At 36.8% G+C, this 27,745-nt stretch overlaps 2 protein-coding genes and 1 non-coding gene across 3 annotated transcripts; 2 read left to right on the forward strand and 1 right to left on the reverse strand.

Moving 5' to 3' along the window:
* Positions 1-12,809: 12,809 nt before the first annotated feature.
* LOC117279285 (U6 spliceosomal RNA) lies at positions 12,810-12,912 on the reverse strand. The gene has a single exon (XR_004509700.1). It is a non-coding gene; the product is annotated as a U6 spliceosomal RNA (small nuclear RNA).
* Positions 12,913-14,634: 1,722 nt separating this feature from the next.
* Positions 14,635-18,173, forward strand: LOC104106662 (IAA-amino acid hydrolase ILR1-like 2). Its single transcript, XM_009615251.4, has 5 exons — positions 14,635-15,107; positions 16,110-16,235; positions 16,334-16,648; positions 16,995-17,123; positions 17,625-18,173. Exons 1-5 carry the CDS (start codon positions 14,736-14,738, stop codon positions 18,012-18,014), a joined length of 1,332 nt encoding a protein of 443 aa, XP_009613546.1. The 5' UTR covers positions 14,635-14,735; the 3' UTR covers positions 18,015-18,173.
* Positions 18,174-20,682: 2,509 nt separating this feature from the next.
* On the forward strand, positions 20,683-23,904 carry LOC104106663 (uncharacterized protein At4g28440-like). Its single transcript, XM_009615252.4, has 3 exons — positions 20,683-20,844; positions 21,009-21,213; positions 23,421-23,904. Exons 2-3 carry the CDS (start codon positions 21,027-21,029, stop codon positions 23,606-23,608), a joined length of 375 nt encoding a protein of 124 aa, XP_009613547.1. The 5' UTR covers positions 20,683-20,844; positions 21,009-21,026; the 3' UTR covers positions 23,609-23,904.
* Positions 23,905-27,745: the final 3,841 nt, after the last annotated feature.

Consider the following 27,745-nt stretch of genomic DNA (forward strand, 5'->3'; position numbering starts at 1 on the left):
GCCACTGGTTAGCATCTTCAGAGAGCTCATCAAGAATTTCCACAATCTTCTCAGGAGTCTTAATCATTAAAGAACCTCTTATTGAAGTGTTCAGAGTTCGTCGTTAAGGAGGTGTCAGTCCATCCTAAAAGTCCTGGAGTTGCATCCACAATTCAATCCCATTATATTGACACTTCCTCACTATCTCCGTGAATCTTTCCCAAGCCTTGAAAACTATTTCAGTGTCCGTCTGAATTTCACTATTTTTGCAGCTGAGAAGTATTTGTCAAGAAACGTTTTAGTCATCTTCCCATGTCATGATCAACCCCGTTGGTAAGTTATGAAGCCAGTGCTTCGCGTCATTCTTCAGTGAAAAGTGGAATGCCCTTAAGTATACTGCATCTTTTGACACTCCATTGTACTGGAAGTTGTTCATGATTTCCTCAAAATCCATCAAGTGAGTGTTAGGATCTTCATTCACCTTCCTTCTGAGACACAATTGTTCAGGATAGTTTGAAACAAACCTTGCTTCAACTCAAAATTATTTGTTGCTATGGGTGGAGGTCTGACACTGGACGATCCCTGATTGTAAACTAGTCTGGCATAATCACCTAATGCTCTACCAGGCCTAGGTACCACATTATTGAACTGGTCTTCAACCAAGGGTTGATTTAGATTGAATCTTCGACTCCCATCATCTTCGATGGTCTCATCAGCAACTCTGCAGGTTGCCTTAACTGCTATCCGTGAAACTTTTTCTCTATACCGTGTTGTCTCTCTTGCAGCTAAATCTACTTCACCATCACCGTTATTAGCCATGTGTTCTGGTGTTGAAGGTTGCCCCAAAAACTTTTCGGTGAGTTCTTTCTCTCTCCTCAACTTTCGCAGACTCTTTTCCACCTCTGGATTGTATGAAATCAATTCTTTTGAAGAAGATCGAGTCAAACACCAGAGAAGTCAACATGTTGCCTGCACACGGAAGAGAAAAAATGTGAAAAATAAAATAAAATTAGTTCCTGAATTAGCACTAAAAACTAATTTGAACACTATTGAGTGTCAGTTCCCAGTAAAGGCACCAAAATTCGACTAGCACAAAACACAATACGAAATTGATGCTCGCTAGCAAAAGATAATATAGTTTAATTATCGTCTCCACAGGGATTGGATTTAAATAATGCAAGTAATTTCTAGGTTAACGCTATTCAGGATAATTAACACTTTGGTTGGGATGATTAATAAGTAAGATTAACTATGAAACTAAAATAATTAACAATTGATCACAGAACGACAAGAGTTGAGCAACACCGAAATATCAATGGGAGAAATAAGGGCCATGACAGGATATGTGCAATATAGTTATTTGGGATCTAACTCTAGTTCAATTCACTCTAAAGTTCTAATAATTCTCACAAATTCACTCGATGATTAGTTCAACGTGTAGTTAAAACTCCTCTCTCGGTTAAATCCTAACTCTATGAGGTGAACTAATATAAGCACTGTGAACATATGCAAGCATGCGTTAATGGATTAGTCTTCACAAAAATGTCTCTCGAATATTCTCCTAACTTGATTTAATCAACAATTCAACAACCTCTTTCGATTACTTAAAAGAATCACTGAAATAAACCAAATAAAATAATACAAAGATAATCACCAAAATATTCCATAAATGAATTTGAAGCTCCATAAATGAATTCAAGCAAAGAACTAGAGTTAAAATCCACAAATATCAATCAAAACACTATATTCGTCAAACCCTAAAGTAAACTACTCCATATTCATGGAGAAATTCATGACAAATAAAGTTGAATAATAAGAAAATATGAATTCAATTCAAACTCGGGTGTTGAGTTTAGGAAAGAATGGTGAATCCTCGTAGTTTGAGTCTCCAATGCTCTTCCAATCTTCCGTCGGTCAAAATATCCCTTCAAAAATATCTTTTTGGTGTATTTATACCATATAGGAGTGGGCCCGGATGAAACTACCCTTTCCAAGACGAAACAAGAAAATACTCTGAGAAATTCGTACAGGCACGCCGCGCCATGCGCCGCCCTATACGGGGCACTAGTGGGAAAGTTCAGAGAGCAGCTTCTGACGGACATCAGCACAAAAGCACTATCGCGCCACCCCATGCGGCGCGGCTGTGCAGTCTTCACAACGTAAATTGTTATCGTCCATTTTTTATATCTAGACTTGGCTCCCGACCCCCGAACGTGATCCCGGTTTAATCCCTTGGGCTTTTACTCAGACTTCAAAGATCCAACTTGTTTGATTTAGCTCCCGATTATCTTTTTTAACTCAGAATAACTTCGTGCAAGGCATAAAACACATAATAAGAATAATACACTAGCATTTAAGCTCAAACACAAGTAAAATACAGTAATTGGAGTGTAAATTATGACTAAAACATGGGTTTCTAGCCTACCATCAGATACCCGAAATTCCACATATCCCAGGTTGTCAGATTACAATTTCAATATCAGTGTGGTGGAGTTAGTATCGGCGATGAGGAATATCATAGAAGCACGATTCCCGAAGTGAATCATATATGATCCCAACCAGAGGGATCCTAACTTATGGTGCGAGTATCATGGGACTCACGGCCACAGAACTCAGGACTGTCGGCATCTGTCTAAAGAGGTGGCGATGTTGTTAAAGAACGGCCATCTCAGGGAATTCTTGAGCGACCAGGTCAAGAACAATTACGGTCGTAGCCGGGATAATGGAACCTTCAAAGATAGCAGAAGATCCTCCTCGGTTAACTATTAACATGATTTTTGAAGGGAATGAAATCAACGGTGTAACCTTCTCGGTGGCCAAGAAGATGAAGGTTTCAGTAACTCACAGCAAATGTCTTCGAGAGGTTGCCAAAGAAGATATCACCTTCACGGAGGAAGACGCTAACGGACTTCTCCTTCCACATAACGATGCTCTGGTAATCTCCCTCAATGTCTTAGATTTTAAAATTAAGCGTGTTTTGATTGACTCAAGAAGCTCAGCCAACATCATTCAATGGAGAGTACCGGGGCAAGTGAAGTTAACCAGAAGTATCATTCCAAAAACAAAGCTCCTCGTCGGGTTCATCTTGGTGAGTGTGACATCGCGGGGGAGATCCTACTGCAAACGAACACCTAAGGGGTAACCAAGACCGCCTTATTTGAAGTAGTGAATGGCGACATGAGCTACAACATAATTATTGGAAGGTCATGGTCACATGAGATGAATGATGTACCATCAACATATCACCAACTACTAAAATTCCTGACCCTAGAAAGAATCAAACAGATAAGAGGAGATCAACCGACAGTAAGAGAAATGAACACAGTATTGATTTCTAGCAGTAAAGTAATGGAGCCCAGCAAATAGCAATTACAAGAACCGACGCCTGCTCCGGTGCCGAGTGAAGATTATAAAGGCGAGGAGTCATCGAAATCCCACCATGTACCTAGATACTTTCAGGGACCAGAAGAGACAGACACAACCAAATCCACAGCAGAAGAACTCGAGCAAGTGGCTTTGTTGGAAGAATTCTTAGAAAGGAAGTTTCACTTGGGAACACGACTTAATCCCAAGCTCGGGTCAGGATTTATTAATTTCCTTAAAGCTAACATTGGTTGTTTTGCATGGTCGCACTTGGATATGACAGGTATCCCACTAGAGGTGATCGTGCACAAGCTAAGCCTGGACCCGAGCTTCCCTCTGATAAGGAAAAAGAAGCACCCAATAGCCGAGGTCAGAAACTTTATTAAAGAAGAGGCAACTAGACTACTTGACATCGGTTCGATCCTGGAGGTAAAGTATCCTGAATGGTTAGCTAATATAGTTGTGGTCCCGAAAAAGAATAACAAGTTTTGGATGTGCATAGATTAAAAAGACTTGAATAAGGCGTGCCCTACAGACTCGTTCCCATTGCCAAACATTGATTAAATGATTAATGCAATGGCCGGGCACGAGTTAATGAGTTTCCTCAATGCCTACTCCGGGTACAATCAAATTAAGATGAACCCGGAGGATCAAAAAAAAAAACTTCTTTCATAACGAACTTTGGCACATATTGTTATAATGTGATGCCCTTCGGGCTTAAAAATGTTGGAATCACTTATCAGAAGTTCATGAACAAGATGTTCGAAAAGCAAATAGGTAAACCAATGGAAGTGTACATAGATGACATGTTGGTCAAATCTTTGAATGCAGGTGATCATTTAAAGCACCTCCAAGAGACCTTTGATATCTTAAGGAAGCACAACATGAAGCTCAACCCGAAAAAATATGCGTTCGAGGTTAGCTTCGGTAGGTTCTTGGTCTCACAGAGAGGGATTGGGGTAAATCCCGATAAAATCAAAGCCATCGAAGATATCCTAGATCAGCTAACGAGCGTGAAAGAAGTATAGAGGATAACCGAAAGATTGGTCATATTAAGCAGGTTCATCTCTCGATCCTCGGAAAAATGTCATCACTTCTTCTCACTTCTAAAGAAGAAGAAGAACAATTTCGAATGGACTCTGAAATATCATTAGGTCTTGAAAGACCAGAAACGTTATCTATCATGCCCCCTGCTACTATCAAAATCGGGGGAAGGTGAACAATTGCTAATATACCTAGCGGTCTCGGAAGTAGCAGTAAGTGTCGTTCTAGTTCGAGAGGATGAAGATACACAATTTCCTGTCTATTATGTTACTAAATTTTGTCAGGACCTCTTTAAAGCTAGGCCTTATTTTCAGTGCCACCCGATAGCCATTGTGATAACCTTTCCCTTGTGAAATGTTATCCATAGGCCTAAGTTGTCAGGCCGGTTGGCCGAATGGGAAGTTGAAATTAGTGAGTTTGATATTGAATACAAGCTTAGGGCTGTGATCAAATCAAAAGTTTTGGCTAATTTTGTGGCCGATTTCAGTCTTGGGTTATTACCCTTGGCTGATAAAGAAGCGGTGCTGGTGTCGGAAATGACATCAGGAGTTTAGACTGTGTTCACGGACGGAGCTTCCAATGTGAAAGGGTCCGGGCTCAGGGTGGTCCTAATCACGCCCTTGGGGGAAACCCTGAGGCGGGCCATAAAAACTATTCCGTTAACTAACAAAGAAGCCGAGTATAAGACTTTGGTTGCAGGACTCAAACTGGCCCGGGGACTTGGCTCCGAGGTCATAGAGATTAAATGTAATTCCCAGCTGGTAGTAAACCAAGTGTACGGGATTTTCGACACAAAGGAGGAACGCAAGCAATAGTATGTGAATAAAGTTCAGGCATTGCTTGCACGATTCAGGGAATAGTCGATCACATACATTCCAAGAGAAGAGAATGTAGAAGAAGATGCATTGGCTAATTTGGGTCATCTACGGAAATTAAAGGGTCTGACTCCGGTACTATCGTTCAACTTCTGCATTCGGTACTAGATGTGGATGGCTATTGTGAAGTAAATACAACCAACCTAATCTAGGACTGGAGAAATGTGTTCATCGAGTATCTTCGGCATGGCAAGCTGCCTGAAGGTGTCATGGGCACTACACACCAAAGCGGCTCGCTACTGCCTCATGGGTGGACAATTATATAGGAGATCATACCAAGGCCCGTTGGCCAAATATTTAGGAGCATCAAAGACGGACTACGTGATGAAAGAAGTCCATGAAGGAATTTTCGGAAACCATTCAGGTGCAGATTCGTTGGTACTAAAACTAGTTAGAGCATTATACTACTAGCCTCTGATGGAACAAGACGCAAAGATGTTCGTGCAAAAATACGACCAATGGCAACGCTATGCATAGTTGGTACACCAGCCGGTAGAACTCTTACATTCAGTATTTTTCCCATGGCCATTCATGAAATGGGGGATGGATATAGTTAGTCCACTGCCACCAAGTCCTGGAGAGGAAAGATATCTTTTAATTTTAATCGATTATTTCAATAAATGGGTTAAAGCAGGTCCTTACCAAAAGATCGGTGCACACGAAGTGTTCGTCTTCCTATGGTAACACATAATTTGTCAGTTCGGAATACCAAAGGAGATTACCTGTGGTAATGGGCCACAGTTCATAGGCTCCAAAGTCACAACATTTCTCGAAGATCTGAAAATCAAAAGAATTACATCCTTACCATACCATCCGAGCACTAATGGACGGGCGGAGTCAACCAATAGGGTAATTATTCAAAACCTCAAAAAGAGGTTAGAAGCTGCTAAAGGCAAGTGGACCGAAGAGTTATCGGACATGCTCTGGGCGTACCGGACGATGGCAAAATCAAGCATGGGAGAAACACCTTTCTCTCCCGTATATGACGCGGAAGCTCTGATCTCGGTGGAAGTAGGGGAACCAACATTACGATTTTCCCAAGCAAATGAAGAAACAGATAACGAGGTATTGCTGGTGAAGTTGTATCTACTTGATGAACGAAGGGACTTGGCACACGTAAGGATGGTGGCTCAAAAGTAGAAGATGGAAAGATACTATAATCGGAGAGCCAATCTTCGTTACTTCAAAGTATGAGACTTGGTTTTGAGGAAGGTGACACAGAACACTCGGAAAATCAACGATGGGAAGCTGGGTCCGACATGGGAAGGTCCCTACCGGATTTCGATTGTCACTGGTAAAGGATCTTATGAACTAAAAAATCAAGATGAAGTCAAATTGCCCAGAAATTAGAATGTGACTCACCTCAAAAGGTATTACTGCTGATGGACCCCTTCAACACTAAAAGTATGTACTGCACTCTTTTTTCCTTCGACACAATTCTTGTCCCAATCGGGTTTTTCTGGCAAGGTTTTTAACGAGGTAGCAATGGAAAGCATACTACGAGAGGAATGTCATCGGCAAGGTTAAGACCTTTAAATGGCAAGGCATTGAAATGATAAAACACTAGGGGATAGTTAGATAATCTTTGGCTCGATGGAAACTTCCTAATGGGAAGCAAAGATTGCCATCGAACCAAAGATTATTCAACCGTTCACAAGTGTTTTACCCAACAGAACAAGACTGCCAGTGTTCCAATTCGTATACTTCGCACTAAAACACTGGGGAAAATAATATGAGATACAGCAACAAGATTGCCACAAAAACCGAAGACTCCGAGAATCGGGAACAATAATGTCTCATCGGGATCGAAAACTGCATAGCCAGCCCCATAGAAACAAGTAGTACAAGTTAGTCACATGTATTGATAGTTTCTCTTTCCTTTTTAGCAAACGAATGCTTATGTACTTTTGAAGATAGAAGGAATAAAAAAAAGTCCTTTTATTTTTATCTTGTTTCTTGTCCAAACGACGAGTTGATTTATCATTTGAAAGTTAACAAAAAACTTCAAATTTTTGTGCCAGAATGAATAGGAGACGTCCTCTTCAAGAGCATTGTAAACATAATAGGGCCCTCTCTTATGAAACCTCATAGGTAAGGGTTGATTCCGAAAGAGTTTATGCCCAAAACAAAAGGCTATCGGACGAAAATACACCTGAAGCCTTATCTAATTCAACGCAAAAAGAATAAACTACAAAAATTCCAAACTGCATAAGTACAAAAATACAATAGAAAACAACAAAAGAAAAGAAGAAGAAATCTAAACGTTATCGCCGTCGGAACTCGGGGGAGAGAGGCATCTACGCCCCCCGGGGGAAGTAGGCAGATCAGCTACCGGTTCAGGTCTTGGGCTTTTATCTTCATTCTATTCAACTTTATCCTCGGTTCCCGAATACTCAGAATCGGTGCTCGAAGAGTCTGTTATGGCAGGTTGAGCGGGGAGGTATTCTCGAGCAGTTAACTCCAACGCTCGGGCCTTGGCAATGCAATCGTCAATACGTTGATGCCCACTTTGTCCTCCTCCAAGGTTTTTCTCCTCATATGATACATTGCGTATGACTTTTCAAATACGAGGGAATCTTCTTGAAACTGGAGCTCTGACTTAAGCCTATCAACCTCGGCCTGAAGACTATACCTCTCGGATCTTATGAAGGCCAAGGCTAGAATCAAGATCACAGATTGTAGATATGGGAAATAGGTTTTTTTCCATGATCTTCTTAAACCTCTCTTCCGTCCTAGCCCTTTTCTCCTCAGCAGCAAGAGCCTCTTCAGTTTTAGAGCTCAAGGCTGCCTCCAAGTTATTTACTTGTTCAACGGAGGCAGACTCGCGCTCAGCGGCAGCAAGAACGACATCTTTAAGCTCAGCCCACCTAGCTTTAGAATCTTGAAGTTGTGCATGAAGCTGAGTGGCTTCTTGGCTGTGGGCCATCACTTCCTGCGCACTTTGCTGCAACCGGGCCTCAAGCTCGCCCGCTTCAGCAGCCTTAGCCTCCAGCACCGGGAGGTGCACATCAAGTTGATTCATTTTGACCAACAGTTGATCCTGTTCGGATATAAGTCCTTCTTTATAAGGATCAATCTCTGAAGGCCCTCAGAAGCAAGGAAGTTGGCCTGCAAAATGTATATCGAAGTTAGAAACCCTGTTACAGCATATAAGTGAATAATAAGCAATAAGAGAGCAAGTATGATACCACTATTGCATTATGCACGGCGTTATTCAACATGCACTCCCCTGAAAGGGAGTGTATTTTCTTCTTATACTTCTCCGAAGCCAGTGGCTTCAGGTAGTTGGCGAGTTCCACCGGCCTGGATAGCAAATGGCACCCCTTCGAAATCGAGAGAGTGACACTCTTCTTCCCACGGGGATCTGGAAAAGGGGTGAATAATTGTGCCACAAATTCCTGGGGTTGGGAGACTGGGGAGGAGAAGCACCCTACTCTCGGGCGTCTGTGACCGGTGGAGAAGATGCAGCAGATGCCGGTTGCGAAGGTGCAGCTGGTATAGAAGGGCATGAAGTTGTTGGTGTTGTAGGTTGAGAAGCAACTGCAATAGGAGCAGTGTTGATTATTGGTTGCTCATCAACCGAAGGCAGAAGAGGCCCAGGTTCTGGCCTCCTGGGACCAGAAACAGCAACAGGGATTGGAAAGCAAGAATCAGCATTCTCTACTATCTCCATTTCACCCCAAAGTTCTCGGACCTCACCTTTGGTTGGGGTATTAAGCTCTCCTGGTTGAACGCTCGGTTGAGCTGATGAAGATCGTTGTCTCCTTTGAAGGGAAGCCCGCATTCTCCGTCATCTTCAATGACCATTGTGGTCGCGGCCGGATCAGTTGTGGCCTTCTTTATTTTTTTATTTTTATCCCTGACCGAGGAAGAACGCTGCCTTTTTGGTTTCTTGTTCTGTGGATGGGGACTCCAAGAGAAAGTGCCTTCCCCGGAAGTAGACCCGAGGGTACCGCTTCGAGTGAGAGCACTTTGTAACAATCTCCCGGCCTACAGGGGGTTGGCCAAGACCTCGACCTCAGGGCAGGTGAGAGAGCCGTGCGGAAGTCCTGAATCAAGCAAAAAGACATAGTTAGCAGATTTACTTATATACATACAAATACAGAAGGTATAAGTACTCAGTTTACCATGGTTCTTAGCCTTCCACCCATATTTGGGGGACATCTTCTTCCACCGATGGGTTTATAGTGTTGTAATATCTAGAATCTTCTGAACCCATTGGTCCAGGCCTTAAACCTTTGGTGGTGTCCACCGAGCAGCTGAAACAATGGAACCAAAGGGGTCAACAATGACGGGAAGCACTCTTTTTATGAAGGAAAGTGATGAATAAATTACAAACTTATGTGAACGATTCTGTGATTCAGGAAAGGATGGAGTTGTAGCCGAGATGATATCCCTAGTAGCAATGATGACAAATCTCTCCATCCATCCACGATCATTGTCATCATCCACGCTGGTAAGAAGGGTATGGTGGCCACTTTTACTGAAATTTATTACTCCCTCATAGAAAATTTTAGGGGAGTAGAGGTTCATCATGTGTGTCAGGGTTAGGGTTTTTCCCGTCTCCGTGCACAGTCGACGTAGACAAGCTACCGTTCGCCATATAGAAGGGCCTACTTGTGCTAAGCAGACCTGGTACCAACAGCAAAAATCCAAGATCACGGGGTCGAGCCCTCCGCTCAAATAAAAGGGACCCAAGGTAAAGGGATATGTATAGAAATTCGGCAAACCTTTCTTGGTGAAGGTAACTCGCTCTATCAGGTCAGGAGCAATGATGTTAAGGTCTGGGCAGTTACAGTCTTTCTTCACAGTAGGAATACTAGAAAGGCGAATAGAGGAAGGATACCTGCTAACAGTCCAAGTCTGTGGATGCACGAAGGGAAACTTCTCTTGGAAGTCATTGACTGTGCTCAGATGTTTGGGGATGATGGTGCTTAGCATAGGAGGATCAACATCAATATCCACCTCCTTATCTTTGCTTTTCTTTGGGCCTTCACCGAGGAGAAGGCCAGAGTTTTTGAAAGACTCAATAAAAGAAGCCATGATAGCAAAAAGATAATGGAGATTTTTGAAGAAAATCGGAAAGGGATGAAAGCAGGAGAAGTTTAAGTGCAAAGAAGATAATGAACTTATGAAAACTTTAGAAGTAAAAGAGGTAAAATCATGAGTATAAGTAAATATATAGACGGCAAAAATCGTTGTCATGATTACCTCGAGAACCGGCGAAAATATTGCTGAATCGTAGGGCAACACATGTTCGGGGTATTAAATGCGAGAAGACGTGCATCAAGAATCAGAGACTGTTCAAAAGGCTTTCAAAAGATTTTTCGCCAAGAAAGGAATCTTTACCAATTTCTCGGTGACACAAAGATATGCCACCGGAAAGTAGGGGGACTATCTGTATAGGGTAAAATTGATTTATATTAAACGATCAAATGGTAGCGTGACACGTGAAACCGAAGACAGGTAGAAGATAAGTCGAGTAACAACCACTACCGGGAACAACAACTGCAATTGACATTAGATAGACCCCAAGTGAGCACAATCAACGTGAGCAGATCGAATGTTTGTCACCACATGACTTTCAATGAAGAATATTCTATAGCATTAAATGGGCAGCCATTGTAGAGAATATTTTTATTCATGGCCTGTCGTTATATATTCATCAATGGCCCCTCTATTGTCATTTAAGAGGGGCTTGATCCTAGGATCTTGTTTCCCTAGGTATAGCTATAAATAGTAGTTTTAATAGCCATTATAGGGACACGAAATTCTTGGCAAAACTTATGCTATATTCCATTACGCAAGCTCAATAATATAACTCTATTTGCTCTTTTGTATTATTCTCATTTCTGTCCCCGGAGGTATAGCTCACGAAGCCAAGCTCGTCATTTCCTTCGATTTTAACCGTTACGTCTTATTTTTAATCTTATTTATTATTTTTGGATCAAATCGGTTCGCTTGTCTATAAACCACATAACAAATTTAATTGTACCATTTTACGGGTAAATAATTTTATAGTATATATATGTAAAATAATTTGTACCTAGCTATACAGCACAATTTTTAATAAAAGCATGCTCATGACACGTACTAATATCACTACAGCCCTTGAATATATGTGACTCCGTCGCTATTAGAGTATATCTGGAACATGCTCATGACACGTACATTATTGTATCACTACAGCCTCCCATTCGATTTTAGCAACAAGATTAATTATCTTCTCCAAGTGTACCAAACGAGGGAAGGGAAATTAATATTTTCTTTCCCTTCCTTTCCATCCAAGGGTACTTTTGATATTTGATAAAAGAATTAAAGAAAGGGAGATGAAATAAATGAGGAATTTAAGTGGGCGTTTGTACATAAGAAATGTAAAATTTTAAAATAGGGAGAAAAAAAATTTCAAGTAAAAATAATATTTGAAATTTAGAGTTGAGTTTGGACATGAATATAATTTTGAGTTATTTTTGAAGTTTTGTGAGTGATTTGAGTGAAAATTTTGAAAAATAGCTTTTTGTAGTTTTTCAAATTTTAAAAATTTTCAAAATGGATTTTCAAGTGAAAATTGAAAATTTTATGAATAAACGTTAATTTCAAAAAAAAAAAATAATTTTGAAAATAAAAAAATTCTTATGTCCAAACGGGCTCTAAAGATAGTGAAGTTTCAACTCCCATGAGGAGAAGACAATAGTGTACTCCTGACAGAATAACGTGTAGCCCTTACCTGAAGTCATCATTGAACTACGTTATCAAAATGAAATATCTTTATTACAATAATAATACTGCCATACCTTAAGGATTTTCATAAAAATTTAAAAAATCGATCCAAATCGAAAATTAAATTAAATCGATAAAAAAAAGTCGATACTTTTTAGGTTTGATTTGATTTTGGTTTTAAATTTTAAAAATCGATCAAATTTGATTTGGTTTTGATTTTAATCAAAAAATAACTGAAAAAATCGAACCAAACCGATTATATATATATATATATATATATATATATATATATATATATATATATATATGTATGTATATAAAGTTTCTAAAATTTTATGGTACATATTAGTCATTTATATTTTTAGTCTAGTTTTTTATTATTATAATAAACTAATTCTTTATTTTTATACTCTAGTTTGATTGGTAATTAAATTATTCATCACTATTTGATTCAATTATCATCAATATATCGTGGTAAATGATAGATTTCTCAAAGAGCAATTGGTTTGATAGTGTTACCTTGAAAATGTACTCGCCGGAATATGTGTTTGGTAGTGTATGTCTCATATTTAAGAAAAAAATCGATAAATAACCGAAAAAACTGAAAAATCGATAAAAATCCGACTTAATCGGTTTGGTTTGGTTCCAATATTTGAAGAACCGACTTACTTGGTTTAGCTTCTTTTTAGGAAAAAATTGATCCAAACCGAACCATGAACGCCCTTACTTACGTATATGAATGGGCAAGAGAAAGGGATAAGTATTATATGCAATGGTATAATATAATGTGTGTCTACTTATATACAATATTAGTATAAAAAAATAAAAAATAAATTGGACCATTTCTTGATTTGTGCGTGGCATCCTTGCACAAAGACGATGTTAATCTTCTCTTCATCGTTCCAATTTTTTCGAATGTCCCCGAAGGAACGCAATGTTAGTATAGACTATAGAGTGATAAAGCATATGAACAGCTTGGCTTAATTACAAGGTGGCGAAATGGCAGTGTATTTCAAATTGATACTCCTTCTGTTCCATTTATTATAATACTTTTTTCTCTTTACTTTGTTTAGAAAACGCACATTTCTATTATTTAGAAAATTTTAATTTTAAACTTTTTTTTTTTTACTTAATGCATGATATACTCTTATAATCATAGAAATGTTATCTAATATTTAAAATCATAAATTTTAAAAAAACTTCTTTCGCTTTCAGACTCTATGTCCAATGAAATGCCACAACGAACAATAAGTGAAATAACTACGTTAATTAATACACTAATAATAAGTGAAAGTAAGAAGAACCACAATAAATGCGCTCTTGTCAAAAGGAAAAGAAAAATATATAAAAGCTCCTATCTATTCAACGATAGAATTCAGAAATTACTCCAAACACATGATTTATGATTACCAACAAACCGTGCATTTAAGATTTTCTCTTCTCCATGGTTTGACCATAAAATCAACGAATTCAATTTCTTAAAGTGGAGAAAGCCAGTTTGCCTTCGAAATTAAAAATAAAATAATAAAATAAAAAAGGTAGCTGCCCAATATAAGGTAAGGTTGTTTCATTTTGAATTTTCTGCTAAACCGATCGTGGCGCATGAGATTCTTTTAAAATTATTTGCTGATTAGTTGAATTAATCTTTGCACAAAGGAAAAGAGAGGAATTTACCGACTTCCATGTTAATTATGTGAACAAACTGACTATTTCTGTGTCTCTAATTCCCCAATATATATATATATAAAGGGGAATATATATATATATATATATATATATATATATATATATATATATATATATATATATATATATATATATATATATAGGCAGTAGGCCGGTAGTACACATGTTAATTAATTAAACAAAATTTCCTATTTTTTGAGTCAATGAATGATTTGGATTGGATATTTATGGTGACTAACTAAAGAGTTGATCCACCTTTGATTAAAATAATTTGCAAATTTGCAGATCTAATTTAAAATAAAGAAAAGAAGTTGACCTAACTTCTTTAAAAATTAATCAATCATTCGTGTAGTTAGACCAGGAATCTAAGGATAATATTGCTCAGACGCCAACAGCGGACAATACAGTTGCCAAGGATATGAAAAGCTTGAAAGAAAATCAAATCACAAGTTTAATCTCACGTGCAAAATCTGGGAAATAAATTGGCTGGATTATCAATTGCAGCCAATTAACTCTAGAATTCTCGTTTTACCTGTAATAGATGATTAATTATTTTTCGAAAGTCTTTATTTCTTTATCAAACTTCGAGTCTAGTCAAATAGTATTACATAAATTAATTAAGAGGGATGAAATATATTATTTAAAATAATCTTTAACATATAAAAAAACTAGATGGAAAATTAAGGTATCGGTCCAAGAGGAGGAAGAAAAGTGGAAGAAGGCAAGTTTCCAAAGTCATCAAGTATGATTCTAACATTTTTATCATGTTCTAATGGAATGGACATCTTCACCTTTTATATTTTGGCACATTTTTCATTTGTTTCATGGGGTGTCAACTAGCCCACTGTTAGTACTGTTTTTCCTATTAATTCGTCCACATATATCCACTAATATCACTTCACATTTGTTGTCTCTCTCTCCTCCATATATTTATATATATATATATATATATATATGCATCTAAATATCTTTATTTTATGTCCTATTGTGGATGGCTAACTCTAAAACCAACAAATAAACAATACGCAGAAGTTTTTCCCTTTCTTTTTGTTCGAACTTTCAGAAACAATGGGTGCTAAGGAAGTTCTAATTTTGGTGCTTGTATGTATGTTCATTGTTTTTCCTTCGTGTCACGGCGATGATGAGTGCTTGAATCCGTTTTTGGTAGATCAAAACTGTTACGTGAAAGATTATATTACAAAATTAGCAAATGCTACGGAGACAGTGAAGTGGATGATGAAAATAAGGAGACAAATTCACGAGAACCCAGAACTTGCTTATGAAGAATTTAAGACGAGTGGTTTGATCAGAGAGGAGCTTGATCGGATGGGAGTAAAGTACCGGTGGCCGGTGGCTAAGACCGGAGTTGTTGCCACCATCGGCTCCGGTAAGCCGCCATTTGTGGCTCTCAGAGCAGACATGGATGCTTTGCCTATTCAGGTTAGTAGTCTCTGCTTGGAAATTTTCTCAACCCTGCAATTATATTCAAAATAAAAAACGGTAAGAATATTTATACTAGTATCACGTTTAGTTCATTTATAACCACGGATAACTCTTCATATCAAAAAAAATTGATATGAACTCTTTAAATGTTTTATTCACTTTAAACAGTTTGTGGAGTTTAGGAGGTAGATCTATAGGCCTAATATAGTACTATATATCTTCAAATTTACTTCTTACCTTTGTCTGTATTTCATTAATGGTTTTGGAGATTGTTATTAAGGATGTTCGAGATGACAACAGCACGGGGATCATTTATATGTTGTATTCGGTCGGAACTAGGGTGTAGGCAGTAAATTTGAGTCATTTTATTAATTTTGTGGGCGACTAAATTAACTATGGCAGAAGAAGAAATTACTTGCGGCAGTTTACTTTCCGTTTTTGTCAGAAATGGCGGCGGCGGCGGTAATATTTAAGCCATGAAAGGAAAGTAATAAATCAGATCTCTCTTAATATTGAATTAAGTATAGAGTTCGAAACAGCTTAATTATACCTAAAACAAAGAGATTCTTGAATTTTGGAACTTCATTGGGAAAGAGAAAACACTTCAATTCGTAGGTATATACTTTAGCTAGTTTTCTTCTATAGTGACCATCTCTTTTTACTTTTAGTTTCATATGTTGTGGAATAAAGGGTCAACACGTTTTTTATTTTCCTAGTAGTAAAATTGGATAGGATGGCCGAAAGTACCATAAGTAATAATATTACACCGCTAAAACATTTAATTTGAACATCAAATATCAATTGTGATCTAAACAACAGAAAAAGAAAATAAAGATCATAAGTCGGGTTTTATAAGTTGTAGAGGTCAATATCATATAATATGCCTCTACAGTAGGACTCTATATTTATTCTCGATTAATCAATTCTTCAAAAATCTATAAAGTGAATAATTTGATCAATAAAAGAGTCGTGAGTCAAAGTTGAATTCTTCTAATGTAGGAATTGGCGAAATGGGAGCACAAGAGCAAAGTTGATGGAAAAATGCATGCCTGTGCTCATGATGCCCATACTGCCATGCTTCTTGGTGCTGCCAAGATATTACAACAACTCCGACACAATTTACAGGTTAAATAAAACCCTTAATTAAGTTCTAAATACATACTTCTAAGCTAATGGATTAGTTGAAGTAATGAATTTAATTACCGTGTATAATAATATTGCAGGGAACAGTGGTGTTAATTTTTCAACCAGCTGAAGAACGAGGGCATGGGGCTAAAGATATGATAGAAGAAGGAGTTCTTGAAAATGTGGAAGCCATTTTTGGAATGCACTTAGTTCATAAGTATGAAAGTGGAGTAGTTGCATCTAGGCCTGGTGAATTCTTGGCTGGATGTGGAAGCTTTAAAGCTACAATTAGAGGAAAAGGAGGTCATGCTGCTGTTCCACACGATTCTGTTGATCCAATTTTGGCTGCTTCTACTTCTGTTATTAGTTTGCAAAGTATTGTCTCTAGAGAGACTGATCCTCTTGAATCCCAGGTACTGCCTCCGTTTCAAAAGCATTGACACTATTTATTTATTGGTCTGTTTCAAAAAAATTGACACATTTTAATATTTCCTTTATTAGAAGCATTTATAGTTACACAAATGTTATGGTAAGTTTAAGATCACAAGTTTTAAAAGTTTTACAGCCACACAAATGATATGGTTTATTTAGGACCACATATCTCAAAGTCTTTTCTTCCTTATTAAAATTTGTGTCAATTCAAACTAGGACAATCTTTTTGAAACATAGAGATTAACAATTTTCTTTTTCAAACTTATTCAAACAAATTTTAAAATTTTATTTTATCAATTCTTATATATTTAGTTTTTGAAATTTCAGGTAGTTTCTGTTGCCATGATTGAAGGGGGGCATGCATTTAATATCATACCAGAATCAGCTACAATTTCCGGGACCTATAGAGCATTCAGTAAGAAGAGTTTCTACGGTTTGAGGAAAAGAATTGAAGAGGTAAACTACTTGTAATTTAGAACAAAAATCTTGGATATTTTGACCAATATTCAAAGTCCCACACATGTCTCTTTACAACGTTTATATGTGAAAATTTTATTTACCTAAGCTTCAAACAAGTTACGCTTCTTTTTCATTAATACTTTGTTTGAGAAGACAAATACTTGAGGAAATTGTAGGATTTGTTTCGGGAAAGATGTTTTAATATTTTTCAAGTTGCTTGATATATTCATTCAACACAAAATAATCTTATTTATAGCCAAAGAACTGTTTAGAGGTCAAATGACTTTTCATTTCTTTAGAGATGCAATATAACTTTTCAATAAAATAAGCGGTACTTTTCACAATATCAGAACGCCATAACCTTTCAGTAATTCACTAATCAACTAGGGAGAATGAAATAACTTGCTAATAATTAGGAATAGACATCCATGTTATTTTTAGAACATATTATTATATTCAATATTTGGTAATTAAACTTTTTATTGGTAAAATTTTCAGGTGATACGAGCACAAGCAGCAGTACATCGATGTACGGTCGAGATTGACTTTGATGGTCGAGAAAATCCAACACTTCCTCCAACAATAAACGATGAGAGAATATACGAACATGCCCGAAAAGTCTCAAAAATGATTGTTGGGGAAGAGAGTTTCAAAATAGCACCTAGCTTCATGGGAAGTGAAGATTTTGCAGTGTTCTTAGAGAAAGTTCCTGGTTCCTTCTTCCTTTTGGGAACAAAAAATGAAAAGATTGGTGCTATTTACCCTCCACACAATCCACATTTCATCATTGATGAGGATGTCCTTCCAATTGGTGCTGCAATTCATGCTACTTTTGCATATTCTTACCTCTTAAATTCAACAAATAAGTTTACTTCTCATTCTTCTTAATCTTATTTTATTCTTTTGTATAGAGTTAGTATTTTTTATTATCAATATATGCCAGAATATTACTTGTTATTCAGTTTTATTTGATTTTTATACTTTATGGTTTATTGTTAAAAGTTGTAGTCACTAGAAATACTTCTTCCATTAACTTCTTTGGAATTATGCCTTGTGTTATTTTTACTATGTCAACTTTTATCCAATGGACTTGCCCCAAGAAAAAAGGGAAACTTTGCTCCTGAAGGGACTATATTCTAGTTCAAGTAATGTATAGACCAATAAGGGATTGACGGATTATATATTCACAATTTCACTGTGACAGGCCTGTTTGCAATATTTATTTATCCATGTCAATTTAGTGAAGTAGAAAAAAAGTGCATCGCTTCTGTTTTTTACAACAAAAATTCGCGCTCCGATCCACGCTTGCCAATACTATATATTTAGTGATCAAAGTTTGCTAAATATAACCTTTGTTTGGAAAATGAGTGCTATAAGTTGTCCATTTTCATCTTACTGTAAAAGTTGCGTTGTCGATCTATATATACATGTAACAACCCGACCGGTCGTTTTGAGCATTTAAATTCAATTTGGCAGTTTGAGGTCATGAGTAGCTTCGTATAATATATTTCGACTTGTGTGTATCATCAATTTTGGTTTTCGAGTTGTTCATAATTGATTTGAAAGAATGATTCTTATATGGGAAGTTTTAAGTTGAAAGAGTTTACCATGTTTGACTTTTGTGTATTTGACCTTGGATCGGAGCTTTTATGGTTCCGTTAGGTCCGGATGGTGATTTTGGACTTGGGCGGATGCCCGGATTTGCATTTGGATATTCCTAGAAAGTTTCGACACTTTTTTGGCGAAAATTGGCAATTTGAAGGTTTGGAATGTTCATAAGTTTGACGGGGAGTTGACTTTTATGATATTGGGTTCAGATTATTATTCCGGGAGTTGGAATAGGTTTGTTATGTCAATTGGAACTTGTGTGGAAAATTTGAGGTTATTCTAAGTTGATTTGATATGGTTCGGCACGAGTTTTAGAAATTGAAAGTTCAAAAGTTCATTAAATTTGATTTGAGGTGTGATTCGTGGTTTGATGTTGTTATAAGTGATTTGAGGCATCGAGTAGGTTCGTGTTGTATTTTGGGACTTGTTGGTATGTTCGGACGGGGTCTCGAGGGACTCGAGTGAGTTTCGAGATGGTTTCAGATCATTTCGGAGGAGGATTTCACTGCTAGTTTCTGATGTCCCTGTTGTTCTTCGCGATCGCCAAGATGTAGCCGCGATCGCGTAGGCTAAGTTTGGAGCTAGGCATTTTCTTCTTCGCATTCGTGACTACATGATCACGTTCGCGTTGCTTTGTGAGGCCCGGGGAATAGCATTCGCAGTGTTGTGTCGTGTTCGCGTATCAGCAAGGGAGCTAAAGGCTTTGTTTATCGCGTTCGCACAGGAGGCGACGCATTCGTGAAGGTCTAGCAGCGGTGTTCATCGCGTTCACAAAGGATATGACGATAACGCAAAGTGTTATTTTTGTGGCAGAGTAATTTGTGCATCGCGAACGCGAGGTCTCTTGCGCGTTCGCGAAAGATATCCCTGTTAAGTGATTATAAAGTACTCTATTTCGAATGTTTTGGTCATTTTATCACATTTTGAGTTATGGAGCTCGCATTTGGGCAATTTTAAAGAGGATTTTTATCACATGAATTGGGGTAAGTATTTTTCACTCGATTTTGATTATTTTACATGATTTCATCTTTGATTTTGGCCTTTAATTTGATGAATTTAAAAGAGAAAATGAGGGTTTTTGTCGAAACTTTCCTAAAGTGAATAATTTGATTTTGAACATCGATTCAGAGTCAAATTTGAGTGAATTTAGTGTGGTTAGACTCGTATTCGAATGATTTATTGGAATTTATGAGTTTTGTCGGATTCCGGGGTGCAGGCCCGGGTTGACTTTTTGGTTGACTTTGAGTATTTGATTAAAGATTTGACCTTTATCGTTTGGGTTTGCTTCCTATGACATTATTTGATGATTTTGAGTTACTTTTGGCTAGTTTCGAGCCTTTCAGAGGCTGATTTGTGCAGGATGGCGCTTTTAGTGTATTGATTTGGCTTGTTTAAGGTAAATGTCTTTTCTACCTTTGTTTGAGAAAATTATTTCTATTAAATGATATTGTTTGTTACATACGGGCTGATGCATATACGTAGTGATGAGTGTATATCCATGTGCCGGGGGGGTTTTTATGCTCGGGAAGGGGTAATTATATGCTCTTTGTGTTTTTATGAACCTGGTGATTCTTTGACTTATGCTTTATTTAATTCAATAACTAATAAACTCACTTAACTGTGTTAGAAATCATGTGAGAATATATGACATCTCAAAAAGGATTTAATGTGTTATTTTCGGACTGTTTACTTACTTAATTAACCGTAGTATCATGAACACCCATTTATACCTGTTATTATGCTGGAATTTTCTTTGTTTCAGCTAGGGTATTTTATTCCACATTTTATCTTCGCATAAAATAGTAGCTATTTTTAACGACTTTGTAAATGCCGATTATTTTTTGATTACTAGTCCAAAAACTGGCTAGTCCATTCTATTTTCACTATGATTTTCGAACTATTGGAGGCCCAATTCAAATATACTCATCACAAACCCAAATCTCTTTTCGCCGATTTGATTAACAACGTACAAAGGACTTCAAATATGTACCCAAGTTGCATTTAATTAGGCCTACCAACCAAACCATTTTTGCCAAGTTTATTTAAAACTTCGAGTTTTCTTCTTCTTTGAGCAAATCTCGTATCATTCTCCGGCGAAATCGAGTTTCAGGTCTGTTCTCTTTTTGTTTTTTTATCATAACAGCTAAAGTATGCAAAAACATGAAAAATTACAATCTTTATGTGAAAATTTGCTGTATTTGATTTTTTATTAAAATTCCCTGAAATATTTTCCAATTTTCGATTTTTTTTTTTCTGGGAAATAAATGTTTTCAGGAAAAAAAATTTGAAAAAATGGCAGAGCTGAAGAAGCAGCAAGTGGGATCTAAAAAAGTGAATCAGCTTCGACCATTGGATAGTGGGGTTAATATAACTGTAAAGGTTATTAGTAAAAAGCCAATTGCACAGAGAAATCGTCTTGCTGAATGTTTGGTGGGTGATGAAACTGGAATTATTATCTTTACTGCCCGCAATGATCAAGGTAATTTTTGTTTTCGCCAAGAGTTTAATATCATTGGTTGATTTCCTGGGGATTGATCTGTATGCATGTTTTGTTTATGGTTTGCAATGATTTTTCTGTTTTTACATTATAATTGTTGTATTAGATGTTCCCTCGAAGCCGAATACCGTTGGGATTGAGAAAAATTGAATCTTTACTGTTAGAATTGGCTTGTATCATCAATTGAGAACAGATTTTGTTAAGATCTTGTCATTGATGGATGAAGCGGTAAACTGATTTGAATGATTTTGCTGTTTTTCATTGTTGTCATATGTTTGGCTTCTGCTGTGTGTATTGCATGTTGCGTCGAATCTGAATAATGAGTGTATTGAGAGTTATTGAGTCTTTATTGTTAAAATTGGTATATTTTTGTAATGCTGGGTGGAAAATTTTCAATGTCTTATTAATAATAGTGGTGGTTGAAAGGATTCGATGGGTGTAGTAAAGGATCAAATTTTATTTGAAATTTGGAAAAATTGTTGGCGGGTGAGATCCCCTCGCTGATGTACATGAATAATATCCATAGGAAAGCTTTTGAAAATTGGGAAATTGTTAGCTTTTAGCTATCAGGAATTTTGTGGCGTTCTCAATGTATGCTGACTGGACGGGAATCAGTGCTGGTGAACCTTTTAGCGAATCGAGATTGGGAAAATTACTAGAATCTGAATGCATATAGTTACGTTGGCTGTGCAAGTTTGGTACTTATGGAGTTTTGACTATTTGGGAAAAGAAATAGTGGTCCTAATACAATATTCTTGTTACCCATTTTCTGATTTAGAAACTATATGTAGCATTGGATAAAGAATCCTTACTCTACTGCTGAGTGAAACCAATAAGTGGGTTTAATCAATATTACTATTAGCCACGGATGATTACATGTGCTTGTTTAATCTTCATTCTTGTCCATTGATGCGCTTTACCTTATTCTTTCTTAGCTCTAGGATGTGTACCTAATTTACAATACCTAAGCACTTTCATGCCTAGAATAGGGGAGGGATGGAAGGAGAAAATGGTGCTCTATGAGCTTAGAGATCTTGTCTAAACTCAAAGAGAGAGTGATAGGACGAGAGAGAATGGGTGGGATGGCACTGTCTAGTGTCTAGAGCTTATGTTTTCTTCCAACTTCCCTGAAAATGTAATCTTTTACCCTTTTTTTAAAGTTAAATTATATGTTTAATTGGTCCATTTTCTCTATTCCTACTCCTCAACATCTGGAAGATTCAAGATTATCCCACATGTGCTTCTTCCTGTCATAGTAATGCATATATGCAACTCCAAACCAGCATATTTTTCAAACTCAAGTATTTTATTATGTCTGAAAGAGTAACTAGGTAGGCAATCTGAAATTGATATAGTATTTGTAGTTCACTCAGAAAGAGTTTTCTGATCATTTGCTAAGTACAGTGTCTTCTTGTCGTATACTAACAAGTATGGTAGCATCATTGTTTCAATATATGTTTCTAGACTACCCCAAAAGGAGTAGAATCTTTCTTCTGCACATCCATTACCTTTTCCTCTTAATTGATTTCAACAGTACCTCTGGTTGCTAATCATGTTTATGAGTTATGACCTTCAATAAATGCTATCTAAAATTACCAGATTCATCACGGATCTTACAGCGCACCCTTATCGTAACAAAGCTGATATTAGGGTGCTTGTCTGCTTGAAACATCAAGGTCACACACACACACACACACACACACACACACACACACACACACACACACACGCGCACATATATATATATATGAGATTGACTTTAAGTTCATTAATTATAAAAAGACGAGCCTGGCTTTACCAATGTATAGTAAAAAATGAAATGGAAAGATAATGACTATTGTAAGTAGAAAGGACGAAGAAACTTGGTCTACTGAATTTACCCGGCAGGAAATGACTTGAACTGATAAGTCTCTAAAATTTAGCCAGAAAAAATGGAAGACGCTGACAGGGAGTCATTAAATTTCCGGCTTTGAATATTGCACTATCTAATTGTCTTTTATGCTTGCAGTTTGATAGATGCTAATTAACAAGGATATCAAGTATTATCTTGTTCTTGTCCACTGCCAAGTTATGTGATTCATTTAGAAAAAGATTTTTTTTAAGCAGATGATCTTTCTCACATGGAATTCAAGTTTTTTGCTTTAGTTATTCAGTTAAGATTCCTTAACTTTTGATTGTCTTTTGCGTAGTCGATTTAATTCAAGAAGGTTCCACACTAGTCTTGACAAAAGCTAAAGTTGACATGTTCAAAGGATCGATGAGGCTTGCTGTTGATAGATTTGGCCGTATTGAAGTTGGTCAACCTGCCAGTTTCTCTGTGGATCAAGACATTAACATGTCATTGATTGAGTTCGAACGTGTAGACGTTGTTGTGTAATCACCCTTCTCCCAAAGGGCCGAAAAGCCGCGAGTACGAAGCTTAATTCTATCTCTTGGGTACTTGTTACCATGAATTTCTCTTCACATACTGGAAGAGAAGACTCAAGACACTTTTTCTGAGAGTAAGCCTTTTGTAGTATTGAAGAGGAACAAGCTGTTAATTCCTGTTTTCCTTATTTACTTTTTGGACAATCTAGGATTTAGAAATTACAAAGCAGTTCTTTATAGATACATTTTGTTGGATAATCAAATCAGTGGTCTTTTCAATTAATGTATTGAACCTTTTCTTTTTCAGTTGTCTTAGATTAAGTGCTCTATAACCCAACTGCTCTCTTTTCTTTTTGCCTTTTTTACCCACCCCAACCTGAAGTAGTAATCAGTGTTTCATCCTTACTCCTCATTGTGACTCCAAGTTTTGATTGGAAATGAAGGCATCTCACTAATGTTTTTGATAGTTTTTAACACATTTGGCCTGTTGGCTGAAAATAATTACAATTGCTAGTTAAATATGCATAAAATGTACACATTTACTGGCTATTATTTTAGAGGACGGCTGTGCAGTATTAAATTTTCCTTTTTGTGATAACCGAGAAATCACTAAAGGCTAGTTAGTGCACATTTTGAAATTTGGAGGCCACTGGGCCTGTTTCTTTACCTTCATTAACCAATTGGCAAACCTTCAAAGTCAAAAGTCAAACTTGTTAGGTGATTTGCCCAAAGTTCAAAAGTTAAGACCAATTTCTTTCAAGATCATTTATGTCACTGGCTCGTTCAAATAAAAGAGAAGGTGGCCTACGGTAAATATCCACTTGTAATCTGTACCGTGCACTAGTCGAGGTGCAATCTGTCACGGGGCCTAAAATTTTTCCTTTTTCACTTTACCTAAAAATTGAATGACATAAAGAAAACATGTATGGTACATAAAAATAGAAAATTAAAACTGAACCCCCCAAAAAAGAAAGAAAAAGAAAAACCCCAACAAGGAATTAATTATATGTAACGAATTATTGGTGTCAATTGTAACTCATTTCATCACTAAAGAGTGTTAAACATTTATGATAATGCATTTCTCATTGAACTTAAAGTTACTTAATAACTTCATTAAATTTTACGGAAGTTTAATGTAGACGTATTCGAAAGTCTGTCTGTTCACGTATTTGTCTACCTATAAATATGACACACAAGTCATAACATTTCAATATAGCCATTACAAGAAATCTGATATAGTAGAGCAAAATGAGAAAGTTTTACAAATTTTCTATCTTTGCAGCTTTGTTTCTCTTCTCATTTGCAACTTCATTTGATATTGCACTCTCCTTGTCTCCTAAACATAAGATTGCACTCTCCTTGTCTCCTAAACATAAGATTCCACCACACTTAGCTCCAAAGCCAGCATCAAACCATATTTTTCACTTAACTCCTAAGGATGCCTCAGAAATTCCTCATTCAATTAAACCCAAATTTAAACCTAAAGTTGCTTCTAATCCTGCACCAAATAAACATGTTTCTGCACATTTGGCTCCTAAAAGCGCAATTAAACAAAACCTTCTTCCAAAACCAACATCAAATCCTAGAGAAAAGAGCAAATCTAAGTCAAGCTTGGCCCCTCAATATTCTCATGTGTCTTCAAAGCCAATTCCTCACTCAACTGCTAAATTGACAAAATTATCTCACTCATCTAAATTTGCTCCTAGGCTTGCACCAAGAAAATATTTCCCAACACATTTGGCTCCTAAAAGCTCAATTAGACAAAATCTTTCTCCAAAAATAGAACCAAAGCCAATTGAAAAGCACACATCCAACTCAATCTTGGCTCCTCATTCTCATGTGTTTTCTTCAAAGCCAATTCCTCACTCAACCTCTAAGGTGACAATAACATCTCCTTCAAAATCCAGATTTGCTCCTAGGCCTGCTCCAAATAGATATTTTCCAACACATTTGACCCCCAAAATCCCAAGTAAACAAAGCCTTCCTCCAAAACCATCATTTAAATCTTCTTTGGCTCCTCATTCTCATGTGTCTTCAAAGCTAACACCACTCTCAACTCCTAAGATAACTAAAACAACTTTTTCTAAATCAAAATTTGCACCTCAGCCTGCATCAATTAAACGTCTTTCGCCACATTCGGCTCCTAGAATCTTAAGTAAATTTCCTTCAATTTCAGTCACAACCCTTATGCCTAAGGTAACAAAAACACTTCATTCTAAATCCAACATTGCTCCTAACTCTGCACCAAAGAAACACATTGCTCCAGAAATCTCGACCAAACTAAACCGTAATTTTAAATTAGCACCGCATTTGAAAGAAAAGATTGACACTAAGTCGCGATTGGCTCCTCATTCTTCGGTGTCCTCAAGGTTGACTCGGAAAATTTCGCCCAAGCCAGCACCAAGAAAGTATATTCATCAATAGAAGAAAAATTAGAACACATCAATTTTTCTGGCAAAATGATTTATAAGGAGAAGGATCTAACGAATTGTTATGGTTTAAAGTTAAGTGTGGTGGGAGAATGATATATAGGATTTATAGTAAAATTGTTTACTCTTTCCAGTTTGCCAGAGTTATTTCATTTAGATAAATAAAGAACTTTTCTGTTTTTTCTTTAATATGTTTGCTTTCAAATTAAATAAAGAGGCGAAATATTGTACATCAAACCACATCAATTTCCTACTATACTCTATATGTTATTCCCTTGATAGTGCTAAATGTCCGCCTTATTATAATTGATCTGCATTACTATCACAATTGTCCGTTGGATTTTCTCAATTATAAAGCTAAATAAAGCTGTTAAGGACACTTATATATTTATTAACTTAGAGAAAAACAAGAACAATATATGGAATGATCCCTTAAAAAAGTAACTGAACATTAGATTTATAATAATCAATACGAGAACCATATAGTCTTGCTTTTACAGATACATAAACAGACAACATTTTATATGAAAACGTGTGAAATAAATTTATGCCAATAACTTAATTAACACAAAACGTTTGAAGTGCACCCTTTTGTATTTCTTATTCTGTATCTATTTGAGATTTTACATTAAGTCTGATACATGACATGCTTTAGCTCAATTTTCTGTCTGTAATACCTCGTCGAGAGAAATTGTGTTTATTTCGTATGTCCATTTTCTTCTACAAGAAGAAAAAAAGTTGCTCAAGTGCCTTTTCAAGAATTCGTGGTTAAGCCGATTTTTATATTGCAATGTTATGATCTTTAGGTCAATAAATATGTATTCTCTCTAGCATCTTATACTTTCAAATTTTTGAGTATTAGTCAACTGGTCCAAGCTGACGTTAGTGGGTTCTACTAAAACTAAGTCAATTATGTATTAGCGGAGGAGTTAGTCGAGTAGTGTATGTAGTTAGGCGTACCTTTATGTCTATAAGTATCCAACTGTATAGATATTTTTTTACAGAACTCACACTGATCAATATACAATTACAAATTTTCTCTCTATGAACTCTTAGCTCTTCTCTCTCATTTGTCTCGTTCAAGTTCTTAGCCCTAATCCGCGGAAGTTTTCATGGTATTAGAGCCTCCGATACTGATCGTTAGCAGCTAGTAGCTTGATATCTCGATTGTAGAAGTCGATTTCTCCATTTGCTAGTTGAATTGTACTCGAGTGAGTTAGATCGAAGCTAGGGTTTCTTTCATTTGCTTCAATTTCAAATCTCTATTGTTTCTATGGCAGTCGGAGATAGAAACGAGTACTACTCCTACCATAATTATAGTTGTAACTCCTGGTGTAGCGAATATGTCCATAAGTACCGGCACTTTTCCCGCAATCGATCACAACCACTTGTTCTACCTACAACCAACTGACACTCTAGGTAGCTTTCTAATTTCTCTTTAATTGACTAGTTCTGAAAACTATGCGTTGTGTAGTAGAGCTATGCGTATTGGAATGCTAGGTAAGAGTAAACTAGGGTTTGTAGATGGTCAATTTTCTAAATCTAGGTTTGAACCTAAATATCATGACCTCTGGGAGAAGGTGAATGTTATTGTCTTGTCATGGATTATGAACGTTGTTAGACTAGGTCCGTTAAACAGTGTAGTTTATACTTATAATGCACACAGAGTCTGAGAAGATTTGAAAAAAAAGTTTGACAAAGTGAATGGTGCTAGGATT

This window comes from Nicotiana tomentosiformis, chromosome 10 (genome assembly GCF_000390325.3).
Source record: "Nicotiana tomentosiformis chromosome 10, ASM39032v3, whole genome shotgun sequence".
Lineage (NCBI taxonomy): Eukaryota > Viridiplantae > Streptophyta > Magnoliopsida > Solanales > Solanaceae > Nicotiana > Nicotiana tomentosiformis.